The 20431-nt window shown below is 37.5% G+C and overlaps 2 protein-coding genes across 2 annotated transcripts in view; both read left to right on the forward strand.

Annotated features, from left to right (window-relative positions):
• Positions 1 to 649: 649 nt before the first annotated feature.
• Positions 650 to 12485, forward strand: LOC120529927 (soluble scavenger receptor cysteine-rich domain-containing protein SSC5D-like). Its single transcript, XM_039754135.1, has 2 exons — positions 650 to 705; positions 12157 to 12485. The coding sequence occupies exons 1-2, from the start codon at positions 651 to 653 to the stop codon at positions 12483 to 12485; spliced, it is 384 nt and encodes a 127-aa protein (XP_039610069.1). The 5' UTR covers position 650.
• Positions 12486 to 19762: 7277 nt separating this feature from the next.
• LOC120529714 (scavenger receptor cysteine-rich type 1 protein M130-like) overlaps positions 19763 to 20431 on the forward strand; it is a 29205-nt gene continuing 28536 nt past the window's right edge. Inside the window, exon 1 of the mRNA XM_039753777.1 lies at positions 19763 to 19801. The gene's annotated coding sequence lies outside the window, so the exon portion shown is untranslated. The remainder of the gene's footprint in view (positions 19802 to 20431) is intronic.

Here is a 20431-nt window from a genome sequence, read left to right on the forward strand (position 1 = left end):
ATTCTCTGAAGTAATTCCTCGCTCTATTATGATGTTCTTTTAGAAATGCATATCTGTCCACCGTAAGCAAAGTGAAAAGAGCAAAGTGGAGCTTGAAGTACTGTGGACAATTAAATGGAATTGATTAAGGCATCAATGAAGATAAGGAATTGGTGAGGTTTTGCTTTAGTTGCAACGCTTTGTTACAACCCATGCCATACAATAAGTGGAACTTTTTTTGGTTTTTTTTGAATAGCACATTATAATTGTGTGTAAAAAAGTGTTGGTCAGAGTTATATTTTTACAAAGTATTAGTTTTCCAAGTTCATTTTCTTACTAGCCAGCTTTGCTGCTGACCCAAGATCTCAACTATACAAGACCTATTTTATATTTTGTGGTTTCTATCTCCTAATCTCTGCACCTCATAATCAGAGATAATAAGAAATTTGTGTTCCTGTATCTTCACCTGTTTGTCATCCCTTCTTGTACATATATGGCGATTTTAGGGTAATCTTGTTGTTATTGGCTAAGAAAAAAATCTTACATCAGTACCAAACACGGTAGCAAAGTAAAAGAGCATGTGCAAAATTATTATATTTCATCCCCTAATTTACTCCGGTTACTCCAGTCTCTCAGTCATCATAGTGTGTGAAGGTTCTTGGGACGCAAATATGTGCCGAATATTCACTTTTTGGACTATCCTTGTGTGTGTCCTGCACATGACTTGTAAGTACACCAGATTATTGCAGTGTTATTAGCTTTAATGGGAGTAGCTAAAAGCTTTGGGCATAAAATGAGTTAAATCATACTTTAAAGTTAATGAGTTAGCAAAATCACTGTGATAAATATGGATAACACATGTCCTTCAGTTAATTTCATCTGTAAAGTAAATTTTACAGGATGTAACTTTTTTTTTCATTTACAAAAAAAAATGACAAATGTAATCATTTTGAACTAAGCTTAGCAGTTTTCTCATTGATAGAATGCCAGTGAGGCTTATAAAATAAAAATGACCAGTTTTCAATGGATTGTTCCTCTTTCAAGAACAACTAATATACAAGTATTTAAAAAATATGGAACACGGCATTGTTTTGTTTTTTAGCATTGAAAAAGAGCAAGACGTGTGTGCTCGACTCTAAATTTGTCTCTCAAAAATTATGGGAGCAATTCTTTTCAGGAATGGGTATGTAAAAGACATTGAGAAATTGATTTTTTAAAACTCACACACACATACACACACACACACATATATATATATATATATATATATATATATATATATATATATATATATATCTTTTTATTTTATTTTATTTTAATTTATTTTTTTTTCTTGTGTATGTTATGCTTCCACATCCAAATACATGTATTATATACACTTTCAAATGTTTGCTGGGTTCAGCTGCACTGACAAAGACATTATAGAATCCATTCTTTTTCAAATTATAGGAATACATTAATTTATAAGCACTTAGCAATTTTTTGTTGCATGTGTAATGCATTATATATATAGATATATATTTGTTTTTACATTTTATGTATATTTTCTAGATGTAATATATATTATGTATATACATAAATACATTTTTATATACATTTATATACCAATATACACACATAAAAACACACATATATTCATATTTATATATAATATTTAGATATATATAATTTTTTTTTTTTTACATATATACACTTTATGAAAAATGAACTTTTGGAAAATAACAGTCAAGAGCTGACGTGTATAGGTTGCTGTGTACTTGCACCTTGATGCATCACAAAGAACCTGCCAGGGGACTGAAAGTCATAAGACAGACAGAACTGAAAAAAGTTACAAAAAAAATTATGCTTATGATGGTGTACCTAATGCAAGCAGTTTTGCTTTTTTTGTTCTTATAACTTTTATAACATTTTTGTTTTGTGTTGTTGTTGCTTTTTATTATATTATTAAACTATTTATGCTGATGCTGGATCGGCCCCTGCTTTGCTCCTCTTACTATTAGGACAGGTTTTGCGCCACCACCACCTACTCAAAGCATCATGATGCACCAACATTGATGGACTGAAAGCCAGAAGTCTACGTGACCATCATCATCAGGTCCTTCCATGAAAACCATAAATACAAAGAGGACTGTTTGACTTATGTTAGGTAGATTGCCCAGAGGGGACTGGGTGGTCTCGTGGTCTGGAACCCCTACAGATTTTATTTTTTCTCCAGCCTTTGGAGTTTTTTTTTTGTTTTTTCTGTCCACCCTGGCCATCGGACCTTACTCTTATTCTATGTTAATTAATATTGACTTATGTTTATTTTTTATTGTGTCTTCTATTTCTCTATTCATTTTGTAAAGCACTTTGAGCTACATTTTTTTGTATGAATATGTGCTATATAAATAAATGTTGATTAATTGATTGATATGTACATCTACACTATGCACCTATATGTTAGATGCCCTGTCCTGTACTGATGGGTGTACGCTCTTCACGAAAGTATAGTGTGATACACGACAGTTTATCCAGTATTCATTCTTGTCTTGCCCCCGATGCTGCCAGGATATTCTTTACTGCCCTGTTAACTTATAATGTAAGTAATGTGCTAATAAATTTAATAGAATGAAGAGTTACAGCAAAAGTTTGCGCTTTGGCGCAATGCTTTTAAATTCTTATAATATTTGAGGGAAATTATTTCTAATTAAAATTTGTTAAGCTGGTAAAAATCTTCAGTTTAGCGATGAAATCTTTTTTAAAAACTATTATATAGAGGTGCTTATCTCAAGAATTAAGCATTTTGGGGTTAGAGTATTTTCATACATCAAAACACTCTTTTTCTGCAATATATTTCACACCACACAAACTTAATATATAATAAAATAAGCCAAAGTCTTAGTACAAATTTAACTGAAAAGAATTGTTTTCCTTTTTTTCCCAGCTGTTGTTTTTACTGTATCTTTTTAAACCTTTTGAAAGTATTACATAAATATACTGTATATTACTGTTGAGATTACATAATTAAAAATATCTCATTAATCTAAAAATAGCCAACCAATCTACACCGTTCCTCATCCTAAAAAATGATGAGAATATTTAAAAGTAATCTTTGCATCTGTTTCTGGGATAAGTGGTGTGTTATCTGCACAGTGTCAGTAGAAGTTGCCATACTGTATAAGATAAAATGTCTGAGCTTACACCACTCTGTGAATTTGATCTTTTTCCAGCTTGAGATAATATAGTGCTTTCCCTCATGTACATCATGTGAAATATTACATTAGAGGTCTAAGAATTTTCCCATTTGTGGAGAACTACATTTTCAAAATATCTGATGATGTTCTGTAATAATATTATACATATATTAAAGCAACATTTTTAGAGATCCATGTATAGGAGTTATTATCCTTTTATTACGAGGCAATACGATGAATTTACTTAAGACTTTTTAAATAAAATGATAAGAAGGTCCAGCAACATTTTTGTTTTACAAAAATTAATGACAAATAACTTAAAGAACATATTTTTTTTATATCTTGCTTTTCTTGTTACTTATGCAGAGTTGGTCCGTACTGATTGCTGGTATATGTTCTTGTGCCCCATAATAATGTAAATGAAAAAACATATTAAGAAAAAAAAACTTGATATATCAACATTATTTTTTTCAGTTGTTCATTAATAGAACTTAAAAATACTATTTCATGTACTTTTAATTTAATTACTAAAAATACACAGATTTAAAATAGAAAACACCAAGAATCCCATTATTTTTGCATAAGCCATTGTTATAAAGAGTATTTAAAGATTTTCAGCCACGTTGCAATGCATCTTTTACAAATAATTCCATCTATCCATTTATCCATCGAATATAAAACTGTCTTAGTCTTTTTCAGGAACTTTAAATATAGAGCAATTAAAATGAAAAACACCAAATTATGTGAAACAAAAACACTAACATAATTTTGAAGGCAATAATTATTTTAAGTTATTAAAAAAAATTATTTTTAAGTAACATTAATTACTGACTTCTTGGTGCATTCTATAGAAGCTCTGCACAGTTTTAAAAAAAGAAAAGTATAATTTCCTGTTGTAGACAACATAAGATAATGGCTTTCAAACTGTGGGCCAATGCCAGCCTGTCCTTTTAAAGACTGAGGCCACCCTGGTCTAACGTCGTTAAAAAAGCAAGTTTTAAAAATTGTCTTTAAAATACCTCACATAGATTTTAAACAAACATAATTCAAACGTTCTTCATTTGTTGCGTGAGATAAATCCTACATCAGTAGAGTTATTGACTGAAGCTGCAGGTCTCAGCCTGGGTGGTATGCAAGCAGCTGTCAGGTGATTCATGAAAAGAATACTAAATAAATACAAACATACAAGCGTATTTACAAAAACAAACAACTTTTTAACTTGTTCTTCAATCGACTGTCGGTTACACATCGGTCAGAGTCTCTACGCTAAGGCGTTCTTTTCATTTCCACTGCTTCATCTCACAGTGCCAACACTGCAGGACTGCACCTCTGCCTGTGCCGATTTCAAGTCTCCCAGCGCTCACATGAGGTCTGCAGTAACAACTCCCTGTCTGAAGTGATCCATGTTATGATCTAGACTGGCAGGGACCACACATTTTAACAAATTATTACTGTTTTTCTCACTCTCTTCCTGGCACAAACCACCCCTGTGTAAGGAGTCTGCACAGCACATCTTTCTGTTTCTCTCTCTCTGGTCCAGTCAATACTTTTTGTTTTGGTACCATTATTTTGAGAACAGTTTTAGAAATTGTAAGACTAATGCAGAAGAATATACAGTACATTTAAAAATAACACTAAATGTTAACACTTAAGAGTAACATGAGCAAATCTAATATTTCATTTTAGAATTCATTAAAATTAATTAGGGACATCAAACGTTTGTTTCAGACAGAGTAACAATGCTCAGTAATCTTCATCCTTCCTTAAAAAAATGAATACAGGAACAAGCTAAACACAGACACACAAATGCACTGCCATTAAGCAGGCTCAACCTTCACATTGGCTTTTTTGACTTTATGTAGCTTATGAGTTATTTTTCTATTTCTTCTTATCTGAACTCATATGTATTCATATTTTTTGTAAATTAAAAGTATGGAAATCTTAGATGTTCTTTTTTAATTCCAAGAAATCCACACTCCTGTTCTTGCATTAAAAATATAAATTAAAATAGAAAGAAAAAAACAGAGATACAAACAAACAAAAAAAAACCATATACAGTGGTGTGGAAAACTATTTGCCCCCTTCCTGATTTATTATTCTTTTGCATGTTTGTTTCTGATCATCAAACACATTTAACCATTAGTCAAATATAACTCAAGTAAACACAAAATGCAGTTTTTAAATGATGGTTTTTATTATTTAGGGAGAAAAAAAATCCAAACCTACATGGCCCTGTGTGAAAAAGTAATTGCCCCCTGAACCTAATAACTGGTTGGGCCACCCTTAGCAGCAATAACTGCAATCAAGCGTTTGCGATAACTTGCAATGAGTCTTTTACAGCGCTCTGGAGGAATTTTGGCCCACTCATCTTTGCAGAATTGTTGTAATTCAGCTTTATTTGAGGATTTTCTAGCATGAACCACCTTTTTAAGGTCATGCCATAGCATCTCAATTGGATTCAGGTCAGGACTTTGACTAGGTCACTCCAAAGTCTTCATTTTGTTTTTCTTCAGCCATTCAGAGGTGGATTTGCTGGTGTGTTTTGGGTCATTGTCCTGTTGCAGAACCCAAGATCGCTTCAGCTTGAGTTGACGAAAAGATGGCTGGACATTCTCCTTCAGGATTTTTTGGTAGACAGTAGAATTCATGGTTCCATCTATCACAGCAAGCCTTCCAGGTCCTGAAGCAGCAAAACAACCCCAGACCATCACACTACCACCACCATATTTTACTGTTGGTATGATGTTCTTTTTCTGAAATGCTGTGTTCCTTTTACGCCAGATGTAACGGTACATTTGCCTTCCAAAAAGTTCAACTTTTGTCTCATCAGTCCACAAGGTATTTTCCCAAAAGTCTTGGCAATCATTGAGATGTTTCTTAGCAAAATTGAGACGAGCCCTAATGTTCTTTTGCTTAACAGTGGTTTGCGTCTTGGAAATCTGCCATGCAGGCCGTTTTTGCCCAGTCTCTTTCTTATGGTGGAGTCGTGAACACTGACCTTAATTGAGGCAAGTGAGGCCTGCAGTTCTTTAGACGTTGTCCTGGGGTCTTTGTGACCTCTCGGATGAGTCGTCTCTGCGCTCTTGGGGTAATTTTGGTCGGCCGGCCACTCCTGGGAAGGTTCACCACTGTTCCATGTTTTTGCCATTTGTGGATAATGGCTCTCACTGTGGTTCGCTGGAGTCCCAAAGCTTTAGAAATGGCTTTATAACCTTTACCAGACTGATAGATCTCAATTACTTCTGTTCTCATTTGTTCCTGAATTTCTTTGGATCTTGGCATGATGTCTAGCTTTTGAGGTGCTTTTGGTCTACTTCTCTGTGTCAGGCAGCTCCTATTTAAGTGATTCCTTGATTGAAACAGGTGTGGCAGTAATCAGGCCTGGGGTGGCTACGGAAATTGAACTCAGGTGTGATACACCACAGTTAGGTTTTTTTTAACAAGGGGGCAATTACTTTTTCACACAGGGCCATGTAGGTTTGGATTTTTTTTCTCTCTAAATAATAAAAAGCATCATTTAAAAAGTGAATTTTGTGTTTACTTGTGTTATATTTGACTAATGGTTAAATGTGTTTGATGATCAGAAACATTTTGTGTGACAAACATGCAAAAGAATAAGAAATCAGGAAGGGGCAAATAGTTTTCACACCACTGTATATATATATATATATATATATATATATATATATATATATATATATATATATATATATATATATATAAAGTGAAAGATATATATAAACTGAAAAAAATGTCTCCTTTTGTCATCCCTAGAAAGAGCATAGTACTTAAAAATAGTGGTACTTCAAAACATTTTAGTTGTGGGGTTTGCAGTACATCTAGAAGAAAAGTTGAGAATTACCAGGGTTGTCACACACTTTCTGATCACACATGCAATCAACAGTCTGCTGTAGTTAAGGATTTGCCCTGAGTGATAGGTCTACTAGTAAGGGCTGATGTCAGTAAAGGTAAAAATCATGCCAAAACCTCTACTGGAAAAGTCTAGTAAAATAAAAAATAATGACCCCATATAAAGATGGGAATAGCCACAGAAGAGGGAGAAGAAGAAGAATAAGAAGATGAAGAAGGAGAAAAAGAAAAAAAAAGAAGTATCTGATCTTATGCTGTGTGAGTATTGTTAGCAGCAACCAAGACCAAAGATCATGCTTCACGTTAAACCTTATGTTTATATTTGTGACCAGATGGAACAACATTTTGGGGGGCTTAACTTAAAAAGTCCTTAATTCCTTAAAAAAGTTTAGGAACTCCTGATATAATATATAAGGCAAGATGTAATCAAAAGAAGGGGCCTGAGTTGCCTCAAAAGCTTGCATATCGTAGTCTTTTTAGTTAGTCAATAAAAAGTGTAATTTTGCTTGACTTCTCACCCCTTCTAGCATAGGAAAAGTATGCTAACAATGTAGGACAGAAAGTCATGTTATGCTTATTGGTGATAAGTTTAATCCAATGTAATATTACTCCAAATAAACACTGCCATCAAAGGAATAGAAATAATTCTAAACTCAACACTATTTTTTTTGGCCAAAATCATCTTAGTTCAGGATGATCCCAAATCATGACCTAGCGAGACTGGGGTTACATGGCACTGTTAACAATTTGTTTCCAAACCCTAATAAATTTTTGATAATTTTAAACTGGAAAATGTGTCCAACATTCAATTTTAAGTTGAATTACCGCATGTTTGGCAGAGATTTTTATTTTAGCTTAATGAGTGTTAACTTTTTTGAGTTAATGGATTGATAGTATTTGTGATTCAGGTAATTTTTCAACACAACTGTTTATTGCAATGTACTGTAAATATTTGGAAATAAATTATTTTACAAAAATATGTGGAGGTGGTAATTCTTATTCCAACCCACCACCACCACAGTACCCACAGTCAAGAAGACAACAGCATCTGCAAAGAGTAGAGATATAACCCTTTAGGTTCCCAAACTGGACACTTTCCAAATCTAGCCTGTATATTGATATCCTGTCAATGAAAATGAAAAACGCGAGAGGAGATGAGAAACCCCCTTGTTGGTGCCCAGCAGCCACACTGAAAGGACTTCACAAAACACCAAATATTTTTGAACAGATCTCTTGTCCTGCAAATAAAGGAAACACATGGCTTGAATTAGTGGCACTAGAATCACTTGTTGCAATTTCTACAGGATATCTTAAGTTATATAATTATATGCTTTTTCCAAGACTACAAGGCACATGTGAACAGAATTAAGCTTCCATTTTTCCAAGGACAAAAAGGTGGTCGACTATTCCAGACTCATGATGGAATATTTATTATTCCTCCTGAGTTTCACCTATTAAATGGAGCTGCTGTTCCAGTACTACAGCATAGACTTTAACCAGAGAAGCTGTGGAGAGTTACCCCTTGGTGACTAGAACTTACCCCTTTGTCAGATATTTTGAAAACACACACAACATTTAAAAGGTATATTATGTAAAATCACCTGGACCATATCCAGTGTTTTCAGTCCACCTTGGCAACCTTAGCCAAAAAGATGGAGCCAACCCTGACCAATGCTAATGACAATACCTCCTCTAAGGAGTTGTTAGATATTTTGTTAGAACCTCTTGGAGGATGTGTGAAAGTCATCTTTTGTAGCCTCTGCACACTCCACTCACACAGAGGCCACTGGTTCAACCAACTTGCAGCTGGTGTCTTTTTGGCCTATCTGTACCTCTCAGTCAAATCTGGAGACCCACCACATCAAGACTGCAGTGTGTGTGATGTTACACAATGCTGTAGCTAATTAATTTTATTTGTAAATTATATTTGGGAGTAGAAGATTCCAGAGGTTTCAGGATAGTAATACTTGCAAATCATTGCACATGTGGCAATAAATCTAAACTTGAATGCTGAATGGAAGACTTCTTTGTTTAACTTAACTTTAACAGCATTCCTTACTGCTGGTGGCCACCAATGGGTGCTTAGGTTATCGACATGATGGGCACTAGCAATCTTTTTGTCACGTTTTCTTTCAGCTGCCTCTGTCAGTCTAACCTGACTCTATATCCTGAGCCTACAAAAGTTGTGGGGCAATGCCAATCCGGTGACGGGCAAAAGGGAGACTCATGCTTTTACAACAACAACATTTATTTATATAGCACATTTTCATACAAACAGTAGCTCAAAATGCTTTACATAATGAAGAATAGAAAAATAAAAGACACAATAAGAAAACAAAATAAGTCAACATTAATTAACATAGAATAAGAGTAAGGTCCGATGGCCAGGGGGGAACAGAAAAAACAAAAAAACTCCAGGCGGCTGGAGAAAAAAATAAAATGTGTAGGGATTCCAGACCATTAGACCGCCCAGTCCCCTCTGGGCATTCTACCTAACATAAATGAAACAGTCCTCTTTGGATTTAGGGTTCTCACGGAAGGGCTTGATGATGATGGTCACGTAGACTTCTGGCTTTTGATTCATCCATAATTGTTGGAACATCATGATGCTTTGAGAAGGTGGTGGTGGCGCAGACCACAGAGAAACCGGAAAAAGAAACAGAAGAGAGAGTAGGGGTCAGTACGGATTTTAGAGCCACCATGAATAGTTATTATGATGAATTGAACATACAGAGTATCAGGATTAAGTTAAAGTGAAGTTATGAGAAGGCCATGTTAAAGTAATGTGTTTTCAGCAGTTTTTAAAGTGCTCTACTGTATTAGCCTGGCGAATTCCTATTGGCAGGCTATTCCAGATTTTAGGTGCATAACAGCAGAAGGCCGCCTCACCACTTCTTTTAAGTTTTGTTCTTGGAATTCTAAGGAGACACTCATTTGAGGATCTGAGGTTACGATTTGGAATATAAGGTGTCAGACATTCCGATATATAAGATGGAGCGAGATTATTTAAGGCTTTATAAACCATAAGCAGAATTTTAAAGTCACTCCTGAATGACACAGGTAACCAGTGTAGTGACATCAAAACTGGAGAGATGTGCTCGGATTTTCTTTTCCTAGTTAGGATTCTAGCAGCTGCATTCTGTACTAGTTGCAAACGATTTATGTCTTTTTTGGGTAGTCCAGAGAGGAGTGCGTTACAGTAATCTAGTCGACTGAAAACAAACGCGTGAACTAATTTCTCAGCATCTTTCAGTGATATAAGAGGTCTAACTTTACTTATGTTTCTTAAGTGAAAAAATGCTGTCCTAGTGATCTGATTAATATGCGATTTAAAATTCAGATTGTAGTCAACAATTACCCCTAAGCTTTTTACCTCCGTCTTGACTTTTAATTCTAATGTATCCAGTTTATTTCTAATAGCCTCATTGTATCCATTATTGCCAATCACTAAAATTTCAGCTTTCTTTTTATTTAACTTGAGAAAGTTACTATTCATCCATTCTGAGATACAAGTCAGACATTCTGTTAGTGAATCAAGAGAATCGGGGTCATCAGGTGCTATTGATAAGTACAGTTGTGTGTCATCAGCATAGCTGTGGTAACTCACGTTGTGCCCTGAGATAATTTGACCTAACGGAAGCATGTAGATTGAGAAGAGCAGCGGACCCAGGATAGAGCCTTGTGGAACACCATATCGGATATCATGTGTCTTCGAGTTGTAATTACCACAACTAACAAAGAATTATCTCCCTGTCAGGTAGGATTCAAACCAATTTAAGACACTGCCAGAGAGGCCCACCCATTGACTAAGGCGATTTCTAAGAATGTTGTGATCAATGGTGTCAAATGCAGCACTCAGATCTAAGAGGATGAGAACAGATAAATGGCCTCTGTCTGCATTTACCCACAAGTCATTTACTACTTTAACGAGTGCAGTTTCTGTGCTGTGATTTGTTCTAAAACCTGACTGAAATTTATCAAGAATAGCAGGTTTATTTAGGTGGTCATTTAGCTGCATAATGACTGCCTTCTCCAGAACTTTACTTAAGAAAGGCAGGTTAGAGATGGGTCTAAAATTTTCAAGAGCCAAGGGGTCAAGATTATATTTCTTAAGAAGGGGTTTAACTACAGCAGTCTTAAGACAGTCTGGGGAGACCCCCGTATCTAATGACGAATTTACTATGTCAAGGACATTATCAATTAGCACACCCAATACTTCTTTAAAATAATATGTTGGTAACAGGTCAAGGACGCAGGTGGAGGGTTTTAATTGAGATATTATTTTTTGTAAATTAGGTAAATCTATCCTAGTGAAAGAGTTTAATTTGTTTATAACAGAATGCTGGGGTTTAGGAGGATCCTTAGTGTTGGGGAGATATACTATGTTATTTCTAATATCATTAATTTTTATAGCCTGCATATAAGGAAACCACCTTAATGTTTTATTATTTTAAAGTGTAAAATGCAGGTTTTAGGTCTTGATTAAATCTGTTAATTGAGATAATTGCTGCATTTTGGGTGTTTTGGGCTAATTTAAAGTTCAAACCTTTAGGTTAGGAGTCATCAGTATTGTGCTTCTATTTGCCATATTACCATTCACTTCCCCAAATGCAAAATCCTTAAATAGTTGACTTGTCATATAATGAAAAATAATTAATATTTCTAATATTTTTTTGTATAAAAACAAAAATGCAGCAGACATGCTATGTGGATTTTATACAGTAACATAGCATAACAGGATTCAAACTGCTTAATCTAATTAAGGACTGCTAGGTGTAAGAGCATATCCCAACAGCACTGAACATTAGGCAGGAAAAATACACCAGACAGGACACCAGTTCAATGCATGGCCCTTTCATGTACACACACACATAGAGCCAGTTTGGACTTGAAATGAACCAAACCTGCACATTTTTAAGAAAGAAACACATACAGAAAGGCAAAGAATGTGCAGATGCCACACAGACAACATCTGGAAGGAAGCTGAAAAAACCCAGAATGCTGGATCCAGGAGGTGGTAGCACTAACCTCTGTGCCCCGATTTATGTTTGGTTCTCGGGCTCTTCATTATAAATAGTTAGAAGATGCTATATACTCTAAATTATTTTTCTTTCTTCTTCTTGATCTTTTTGAGATGCCCTTCAAGTCCGACTGGAAGAAAGCACCCACTGTGCTGGAAGAGTCCAGATCTTCTTTGATGGTCAATGGGGCCACGTGTGCAGCTACTCTTGGGACCTGCCTGATGCTGAGGTGGTCTGCCGTCAGCTGGGCTGTGGCACTGCTGTTTCTGCACCTCATCTCATTCATCCACAAAATCTCACTGACGACCGATTGCTCACTGGTGTGAAGTGTCATGGGAATGAGACTGAGCTCGGAGAGTGTGACTCAAGAACTCGGGATCAAATGCTGTGTCAGCATATCTGGGATGCAGGTGTCGTTTGTGCAGGCAAGCCCTTTTTTTAAAACTTTTCATACCTCTTACCTCTATCTTTACCTTCATATTTGGTGAAGCTACTGAATGGAGATGTATTTGAAAGATGTAAGTAAAACGTTGCTTTTGTACAAAATTTAGTCAGTCACATCATAATTTGCTTTTGCATGTTAGAGGGTAAGCAAGCAATAAGTAGCTAAAAGTTACTTTACATGAAGTGACTAAAGAAAACTTTTAACATGCTGAATGTGCAACAAGGGAGAGGTTTTTCTGAGTAAGTCAGATATTTTTCCTAATTAAAGTTGTCACCTTATAAATGGATCCATACTACTGTCTGTTACCTGGGTGAAGAGTACAACACCTATATAATAAAAAGCACTACATTCACCCTGACTCAATTTCGCTTAAGTTTAGTTCAGTTTAGTTTTGTATAGCACCCTTCGCTGAGTGCAAACTCAGAGCGCTTTAAAAAATTCACAGGTACAGTAAATGCAATTACAGACTTTACCAATACTAAATACATAATTAATAAAGACACATAAAGACACAGATTTCTTTGAACACAGTTCCAAACTGATTAAAATAAATGGAACCTAGATGTGCATGGTACACCAGTAGAAATGAGACTGAAAGAAATTTGTAAACTGGGAGAAATTTTTCTTCATTGTTTTAGTGTGTTTTTAGTACATCAGGAAACTGTTTTTGTTATTTGTCACAAAAAGTCACTTTCTTGCAGTGACATGGTGAGGAGTGAGGACTGAACTTTCTCTGTGAAAAAGAAAAAGCGGATGAAATATAGTACTTGGCCATGAATGAGGTGCCTTTTAGAAAAAAAAAATATATACAGTGCATCCGGAAAGTTTTCACAGTGCATCGCTTTTTCCACATTTTGTTATGTTACAGCCTTATTCCAAAAAGGATTAAATTAATTTTTTTTTCCTCAGAATTCTACACACAACACCCCATAATGACAACGTGAAAAAAGTTTACTTGAGATTTTTGCAAATTTATTAAAAATAAAAAAATTGAGAAATCACATGTACATAAGTTTTCACAGCCTTTGCCATGAAGCTCAAAAATGAGCTCATGTGCATCCTGTTTCCCCTGATCATCCTTGAGATGTTTCTGCAGCTTCATTGGAGTCCACCTGTGGTAAATTCAGTTGACTGGACATGATTTGGTAAGGCACACACCTGTCTATAGAAGGTCCCAGAGTGGACAGTTCATGTCAGAGCACAAACCAAGCATGAAGTCAAAGGAATTGTCTGTAGACCTCCAAGACAGGATTGTCTCGAGGCACAAATCTGGGGAAGGTTACAGAAAAATTTCTGCTGCTTTGAAGGTCCCAATGAGCACAGTGGCCTCCATCATCCGTAAGTGGAAGAAGTTCAAAACCACCAGGACTCTTCCTAGATCTGGCCGGCCATCTAAACTGAGTAATCGGGGGAGAAGGGCCTTAGTCAGGGAGGTGACCAAGAACCCGATGGTCATTCTGTCAGAGCTCCTTAGGTTCTCTGTGGAGAGAGGAGAACCATCCAGAAGGACAGCCATCTCTGCATCAATCCACCAATCAGGCCTGTATGGTAGGGTGGCCAGACGGGAGCCACTCCTTAGTAAAAGGCACATGGCCGCCCGCCTGGAGTTTGCCAAAAGGCACCTGAAGGACTCTCAGACCATGAGAAACAAAATTCTCTGGTCTGAAGAGATAAAGATTGAACTCTTTGGTGTGAATGCCAGGTGTCACGTTTGGAGGAAACCAGGCACCGCTCATCACCAGGCCAATACCATCCCTACAGTGAAGCATGGTGGTGGCAGCATCATGCTGTGGGGATGTTTTTCAGCGGCAGGAACTGGGAGACTAGTCAGGATAAAGGGAAAGATGACTGCAGCAATGTACAGAGACATCCTGGATGAAAACCTGCTCCAGAGTGCTCTTGACCTCAAACTGGGCCGATGGTTCATCTTTCAGCAGGGCAACAACCCTAAGCACACAGCCAAGATATCAAAGGAGTGGCTTCAGGACAACTCTGTGAATGTCCTTGAGTGGCCCATCCAGAGCCCAGACTTGAATCCGATTGAACATCACTGGAGAGATCTTAAAACAGCTGTACACCGACGCTTCACACCCAACCTGATGGAGCTTGAGAGGTGCTGCAAAGAGGAATGGGTGAAACTGGCCAAGGATAGGTGTGCCAAGCTTGTGGCATTATATTCAAAAAGACTTGAGGCTGTAATTGCTGCCAACGGTGCATCGACAAAGTATTGAGCAAAGGCTGTGAATACTTGTACATGTGATTTCTCACATAAATTTGTAAAAACCTCAAGTAAACTTTTTTCACGTTGGGGTGTTGTGTGTAGATTTCTGAAAAAAAATGAATTTCATCCATTTTGGAATAAGGCTGTAATATAACAAAATGTGGAAAAAGTGATGCGCTGTGAATACTTTCCGGATGCACTGTATATGATTTGAGTATAGCTGTACTAAAATGCTGGCGCATGTATTAAACCAAATGTAAACTCTCACATGTATGTTGCTACTTAAAATTCTCCTCTAAACAGGAATACAATTATCATAGAAAAATATCACTGATCATCACTCACAATTTTCCATACATGTAATAAAAAAGATCATGTGCTAATCTAAAAACTGTAATAATTCCGGTTATTTCTGTTAGCTAAAAAAATTATATAAATTTATCTGTACACCTCGCAAAGTACATCACCAGCATCAGTTTAACATGGGGAATGGGGACCATGTGAGGTGGCACATTGTGGATGGAATGAGCTGGGTGTTTAAATTAGAAAGAGGGTATTCACTCGTAGTGCTTCCTTAGACATGGCAGACCCAACAATGTATGCAAATGCCACAATGAACAGTGGGTGTTCTTTGTGAACATGGAAGGACTGATAGAACAAGTTACTTGGGCAGGAATGAGATTCTTTTTAGAACATAAAATATGATTTTAGTACAGCTATATTGAAATGCTGTCACATGTATTGAATCTCATAAACATATATGGTTTTACAGCATATGTGTACAAATGCAAAAAAAGCTGTTTTTTCTTGCTTTTGAATACATTTTTGGGTATGCAGTGCTGTGCGTTGTAATGTTATTACATGCTTTGGAATACAAAGTAAACAGCCAGCATCAATTTAATATGTGCTGTGCTTTTGTGCCATCTTGTGCCACAATGTCATCTCGCATGTTCTCCTTTCCCCATGTAAGATTGGTACTGATTGTGTATGGCTCTCAGACACTTCATACACTTTGAAAAGTCTGCAAATTTCAAGATATATAATTTTGCATGTGTTGCCCGACCCTGGAATGTAACTAGATAGATAGATAGATAGATAGATAGATAGATAGATAGATAGATAGATAGATAGATAGATAGATACTTTATTAATCCCAAGGGGAAATTCACATAATCCAGCAGCAGTATACTGATACAAAGAAACAATATTAAATTAAATAGTAATAAAATGAAAAAATTAAAATAAAATTAATGTTAGCATTTACTCCCCCGGGTGGAATTGAAGAGTCGCATAGTGTGGGGGAGGAACGATCTCCTCAGTCTGTCAGTGGAGCAGGACAGTGACAAAAGTCTGTCACTGAAGCTACTCCTCTGCCTGGAGATGACACTGTTAAGTGGATGCAGTGGATTCTTCATGATTGACAGGAGTTTGCTTAGTGCCCGTCGCTCTGCCACAGATGTTAAACTGTCCAACTTTAATCCTACAATAGAGCCTGCCTTCTTAACAAGTTTGTCCAGGCGTGAGGCGTCTTTCATCTTTATGCTGCCACCCCAGCACACCACCGCGTAGAAGAGGGCACTCGCCACAACCGTCTGGTAGAACATCTGCAGCATCTTACTGCAGATGTTGAAGGATGCCAACCTTCTCAGAAAGTATAGTCTGCTCTGACCTTTCTTACATAGAGCATCAGTATTGGCAGTCCAGTCCAATTTGTCATCCAGCTGCACTCCCAGATATTTATAGGTCTGCACCCTCTGCACACAGTCACCTCTGATGATCACAGGGTCCATGAGGGGCCTGGGCCTCCTAAAATCCACCACCAGCTCCTTGGTCTTGCTGGTGTTAAGGTGTAAGTGGTTTGAGTCGCACCATTTAACAAAGTCTTTGATTAACTTTCTGTACTCCTCCTCCTGCCCACTCCTGATGCAGCCCACAATAGCAGTGTCATCAGCGAACTTTTGCACGTGGCAGGACTCGAGTCATATTGGAAGTCTGATGTATATAGATTGAACAGGACCGGAGAAAGTACAGTCCCCTCGGCGCCCTGTATTGCTGCACACAATGTCAGACCTGCAGTTCCCAAGACGCATATTGAGGTCTGTCTGTAAGATAGTCCACAATCCATGCCACAGGTGTGAATCTACTCCCATCTCAGTCAGCTTATCCCTAAGGAGCAGAGGTTGGATGGTGTTGAAGGCGCTAGAGAAGTCCAAAACATAATTCTTACAGCACCACTGCCTCTGTCCAGGTGGGAGAGGGATCGATGAAGCATATAGATGATGGCATCCTCCGCTCCCACCTTCTCCTGGTATGCGAACTGCAGAGGGTCGAGGGCGTGACGGACCTGTGGCCTCAGGTGGTGAAGCAGCAGCCGCTCCATGGTCTTCATCAGATGTGACGTCAGAGCAACAGGCCGAAGTCATTCAGCTCACTAGGACGTGATACCTTTGGGACAGGAGTGATACAAGATGTTTTCCAAAGCCTTGGGACTCTCCCTGTTCCAGGCTCAGGTTGAAGATGCGCTGTAGAGGACTCCCCAGTTCCAACGCACAGGCCTTCAGCAATCGTGGCGATACACCATCTGGACCCGCTGCTTTGCTGGCACAAAGTCTTTTCAGCTCTCTGCTCACCTGGGCTGCTGTAATTGTGGGTGGGGATGTCTCACCTATGCTGGTATCAGCAGAAGGATGGTTGGAGGATGCAGTACTCGAGGTGAGAGTGGGTTACTGTGATCAAACCTATTAAAGAAGTTGTTCATTTGGTTTGCTCTCTCCACGTCTGTCTCGATGGCGGCACCCCGCTTCGAGCTGCAGCCAGTGATAATCTTCATCCCATCCCACACTTCCTTCATGCTGTTGTTCTGCAACTTCTGCTCCAGCTTTCTCCTGTACTGCTCTTTCGCCGCCCTGAGCTGGACTCGGAGTTCCTTCTGCACGCACTTCAGCTCATGCTTATCACCACCTTTAAAAGCCCTTTTCTTCTGGTTCAAAAGGCCCTTGATGTCACTTGTAATCCATGGCTTGTTGTTAGCATAGCAGCATACTGTTCTTACTGGAACTACAATGTCCATACAGAAGTTGATGTAATCAGTTGTGCATTCAACAGCCTCTTCAATGTTCTCACTATGTGACCAGCAATATATCCCAGTCTGTAGTTCCAAAGCAGTCTCTCAGAGCCTGCTCTGCCTCAGGGGACCACTTCCTGAATGAGCGTGTGGTTGTAGGTAGCGCCCTCACTCTTGGTTTGTATTGAGGCTGAAGCAGAACCAGGTTATGATCTGCTTTCCCAAGCGCAGGCAGCGGTGTGGCGCTGTATGCGTCTTTAACGTTTGCATATAGTAGGTCAATAGTCCTGTTTCCCCGAGTGTTACAATCCACATACTGGGAGAAGGCAGGTAATGTTTTATCCAGCGTTACATGGTTAAAGTCTCCAGCGATTAGCACAAGTGCCTCAGGGTGCTGCGTTTGTAACTTAGCAACTGCGGAATGGATGATGTCACTCGCCATCTCCGCGTTCGCTTGAGGGGGGATGTAAACAATAACAGCAATCACGTGTCCAAACTCTCTGGGCAAGTAATAGGGGCGCAGACTTACGGCCAACAGTTCGATGTCCCTGCAGCAAGTGGAGATTTTAACGTTTACATGTCCTGAGTTGCACCACTTTGTATTGACATAGAGAGCGAGTCCTCCTCCTTTTTCTTTCCACAGGTACTTGCGTCTCTGTCCGCTCTAACTGTGCTAAACCCGGGTAGCTCCACGTTAGCATCTGGGATGATAGACGTTAGCCATGTTTCACTAAAACACAGCAAGCTGCATTCTCTGTAGGTTCTGACATTTTTCACCAGCACAGCCAGTTCGTCGATCTTATTTGGTAGTGAGTTTACATTTCCCAGGATCACAGAAGGCACCGACGGTTTATAACGCCATTTTCTCGATTTAATCTTATTTTTTATCTTATAACTATATCTGCTCATTAACATTATTGTTAAACTATGGCCAGTGACGACAAAGGAAAGCAAAGCAAAAATTCTATTTAGAAGTATCCTTGGAGAAAATAAACCGCTGGGGAGTCCAGGGTCAGTTATAACTTGGCAGACTTTAAATGATAAAGTCAAGCACAGTCAGTCTTTACTCTTTTCCTGTTCTCTTTTTCTATCTATGTATTTCATTTATTTTCCTTATTTCCTTGTCCAGTCTCCAAGCATGATTTTGAGAGCAATATCACATGATGTACCCCTTACACCTATCCCTCTGGTTAATCTAGTTTGGTGAAATGTGTCATCACAGGAGATGAGTTAGGTGGACTCTGTTCCGCCTTTCTTTACTTCCCACACGTCTTGGTGTGGTATCTCTATCTATTTTTGGCAGTAATGAGATGGTAGCATTAGGTAAGTTCATTTTTTAATTTATAAGTTTTGTATCATAAATCTTTCAGGACATTCTTTTTTAAATTAAGCGTACATATCATTCTGCTGAAGTGAATGCTATTATTTAATTTTAGATGGAATTCCATACTATATGAGGGCTATTACATCCTCCCCTGTTGCAGACGTCTTTACAGTTTTTATCCATGCATGTTTAACAACCCAATGTTCTGTTGTTAATATCATCTAAATACCTCATTTGCCATCTCCATCCCATGTTATATAGTGCACATCTTTACTTCTTTTCATGAAGCAACAATGAGTTACAATAGTGCTGAGTTCTGCATATGCCTGTAGCCTGGGAGGCTTCTAGCACTACTTTCAGTGGATGTGGAGTGATAAGCCCTAACTAAGCCTTGTTATACAAATGTAACCAAGATATACTTTAAATATAAAATCCAGTACGCTTCCTCATTTAAAGGAGAAAGCATTTGAATGCAAAGGAATAAAAAACATCACTTCACATCAAAGTGATTCCATTTCTGTTATATGGCGACTGCCAAATAAACATAATATAAGCACAGTGAGATGGCTGATGACTTTTTCCAAAAAGGTTTTATTTTACAAATCAAGACAACACTTTTGCTTTTAAACAATTTCGTATTAATTAAAAATAGTGTTTTCTTTTTCTAGACTCTGCCAAAAATGAGCAACCATCAGAAGATAAAGGTAAATGTATAATTACTATTTATCCTGAAAATTAAAAATACTCTAACATAATTAGTGATGGGCAAAACAGTTCACCTAAAATGACAGTTTCAATGGAATTTGGTGTTTTATTTTACCAAAAGACTCATGAAACAAATTAAATCATTCTTCCAGAAATATGTGACACAAGAAGAAAGTCACTTAGTTCTTGTTTGGAAGAGTTTACATGCTTTAATTCCACATATATCCACCTGTCATTTACAATTTAAATAAAGGATGGTAGTCCAAAAAACTTTAAACCCCCCTCAAAAACTCTTTGTAGCAAGCTTCACATTTTGCAATTACAACATCAGCTGCAAAATTTATTTTAAGGCCAGTTTCGTGAAACTTTATGTGAATAAAAACTTTTCTGTTTTGCTTATCACTGATCATGATAAATGACGTTCCTTATATTTAAAAAAATGTGAGGAAAATCAAAAGTATTTATTTTTTGTTAAATCAAGAAAAGCTTTACCAAAAAAGTTGTGATATTTTTTGTGAATAGTTCCCTTGCTCTTACAAACATTTCTTACACAATTCCACTGAACCCTTACTGGGGTAAAAAATGTATTTAAACACTATTTAAAAACTGACATTCACATAATGATTTTT

This window comes from Polypterus senegalus, chromosome 5 (genome assembly GCF_016835505.1).
Source record: "Polypterus senegalus isolate Bchr_013 chromosome 5, ASM1683550v1, whole genome shotgun sequence".
Classification (NCBI taxonomy): domain Eukaryota; kingdom Metazoa; phylum Chordata; class Cladistia; order Polypteriformes; family Polypteridae; genus Polypterus; species Polypterus senegalus.